The sequence below is a fragment of the Pteropus vampyrus genome, unplaced genomic scaffold, assembly GCF_000151845.1.
Source record: "Pteropus vampyrus isolate Shadow unplaced genomic scaffold, Pvam_2.0 Scaffold3259, whole genome shotgun sequence".
NCBI classification, from domain to species: Eukaryota; Metazoa; Chordata; class Mammalia; order Chiroptera; family Pteropodidae; genus Pteropus; species Pteropus vampyrus.
In genome coordinates, this window is record NW_011892040.1 from 1,779 (window position 1) to 4,646 (window position 2,868).

The 2,868-nt window shown below is 37.8% G+C and overlaps 1 protein-coding gene across 1 annotated transcript; it reads left to right on the forward strand.

Annotated features, from left to right (window-relative positions):
- Nucleotides 1-412: 412 nt before the first annotated feature.
- LOC105310428 (interferon omega-1-like) lies at nucleotides 413-1,000 on the forward strand. The gene has a single exon (XM_011386607.1). It carries the CDS (start codon nucleotides 413-415, stop codon nucleotides 998-1,000), a length of 588 nt encoding a protein of 195 aa, XP_011384909.1.
- Nucleotides 1,001-2,868: the final 1,868 nt, after the last annotated feature.

Sequence of the window (2,868 nt, forward strand, 5' to 3'; positions counted from 1 at the left end):
CAAAATGTGTTTCTAAAACAGAGAGGAACAATTTTTATCTTTAAAAATGTACATTAGGATGTGTATGCATGTGTGTAATTACATATCTACAGACACTTCTGATTTTAGGACAAAGTCTTTTCTCGTTTGATATATATTCACTTGGAGTGATATATCTGAAGATTCCTGGGAAAATTAGACTTCTATTGCAAAATTAATAGTGTAGATTGACGAGGATATCTTTTTAGACCTCACAAAGAACACTTACATGAAAACAAAAAAAGAAAGTAAAAGTGTAGAGAAATGTTTAGAAAATGAAAATTATTATGTTCTCTATTTAATGGCTATGCTTAGAAGGAATGTCATCAGAGAACCTAGAGTCCAAGGCTCCCCAGATTTGCAGCTCAGGCAGGCCAGCTCATCCTGATTCCTCATGGCCCCCCTGCTCTCTCTAATAACCGCCATGCTGGTGTTCAGCTATGGCCCCAGTGGGTCTCTAAGCTGTGACCTGTCTCAGAACCATGTCCAAGTCAACAAGGAGAGCATCGTACTTCTGCATCAAATGCAGAGAATCAGCTCTTTCCGCTGTCGGAAGGACAGAAAGAACTTCGGATTCCCCCAGGAGATGGTGGATGGCAGCCAAGTTCAGGAGGCCCAGGCCATCTCTGTCCTCCACGAGATGCTCCAGGAGACCTCCAATGTCTTTGGCTCAGAGCATTCCTCTGCTGCCTGGAACACGACCGTTCTGCACGGGCTCCTCAGTAGACTCCACTGGCAGCTGGAAGACCTGGGCACCTGTTTGGTGCTGCAGATGAAAGAAGCAGAATCTGCCCTGGGAATGGAGGCCCCTACACTGGCTGTGAAGAGGTACTTTCAGGGCATCCGTCTCTACCTCAAAGAGAAGCAATACAGTGACTGTGCCTGGGAGATTGTCAGAGTGGAAATCAAGAGAGCCTTCTCTTTATCAACAAACTTGCGAGAAATGTTACGAAACCAGGATGGAGACCTGCGGTCTCCTTGAAATGATTCTCAATGGTATTTGTGCCATATCATACTTGCACATATGTCATGGGTCATTTCCAAAGGGTTTTTCTGCTTTAGCCACAAAAATTACTGAAGTTAATTCAGCAAATCTTTTCTTAGAGTATTTAGCAAACCTATGTTACAAATTCAGCTCCTAGAGCATCAGTCCCTAAGAGGTATCTGCTTCTGTGAGTGATTGGTCTTTATTTATTTATTTATTTATTTATTTATTTATTTATTTATTTATTTATTTATTGTTACCTTATTACAGTCTTTCTTGTTATCTATCATATTTGTAATATTTAAAAATCCATGTAATTACACGTTCATCTTTATATTGTGTTAAAATTTACAAAACCTATTTACCTCTCAATGTTGTTTCCTTTTGCTTTATTTATTAAATTTCTATCAAAAAAACTTCTTGAATTTATATATGAAATCAAAATCCAAACCCAGATATTGCAGAATGACTAGCAAAATGTCTTTACTTGTTCATTCTATTAAGATGACATGTAGATGTTGGGCGTCTAATTTCAAACTGTGTAACTGTGGTCAAGAAATCCAGGTAAATAGAGTAAATATGGATAATTCTTGTTGTGTTGAAACTTTGTGTCACAGAAAAAGAGCCAAAAACTTTACTAATGTTTATTTCATTTCTATTAAACACTACGAAGAGAAAGAAAAGAAAGGAACGAAGAAGAAACATGCCAGAAATTTTAGGTACAAAGGGGGCTGGAAAAGAAAAATAACATTAGAAGTCTTTTCTAACTTGGGGACAGGTTCATGCAGCTCTCTTAGGGGCAGCTGGGAATATGGGTGTATGATGAACAAAACTGCCATGGGAAGGTATTAAATGGGCATACCTTATTGCATATTGTGTGTTCCAAAGACATAGTGGAGCTTGTTGGGCCGGTGCAGACGAACTCCCCAGAACCTGGAAACAGACACACTTGGTGTTTTTAGGATGATCTGCTTTAGTACAATGAACGAGACAGAAACCAGATGAGACTGGGTTGAAGAGGAAACACAACAACGAGAATTCAATACACTGTGTATGAAAACTAGGTTCGTAAGCTTGTTTGTGGAGTGGAGAAGTGAAACAGAAGGTGCCTGGAGAAGAAGGTGGGTTACCATGGCCCCTGCACAGTTTTGCTCCCATTTTCTCAGAATCGTTTTCATAGAACAGCTGAACTGGCACAAAACATAAGAACATTTTCAGTGTTTGATTTATTTGACATCAACTCTTGCTTATTTAGGTATTTGTTATCATGCATTGCTTGTGTGCCTAAAAAGTGAGTTCTCTTTGTTCTAATGAATTTCACTCTCTAGTGAATTTCAATGGTAAGCCATTTGCTTGCTAATTGCAGTTCTTTTTTCCACCAAATTTTACAATCAAGATTCATATTCTTTTATCTGTTACTTCATTTACTCTAGTCTCATGTTGGTCACTTACATTATTTATGGAAGAGAAGTTGGGGGGAAAAGTGGAATCAAAGTTGAGATAAATACAAAAAATGATTTCTAATTGCTGACATAAACATTTTCTATAAATTAGAGCTGTATTCTATGATGGATTTGTTTTTAATTTGACCTGTGCAGAAAGAGCTGGACAGTTTTTGTATATTTCTCTAAGAACTCCTTAGGACATAAGAGCCAACACTCCTCCTACTCACTTTCGACTTTTGATTTTACACACATTCAGATCCCTTTCTCAGTAATCCATTTTTACATTAAATTCAGTATTCCACTTCACATTCATACAGCTCCTTCCTTTCCATTAAGTTTTCTGGCTTATGGAAATTTTTCCTGAAGATTATAAACCCACCAATTGAGAATCAAATTTGAGTGAAAGTTCTGGGTTTTTCA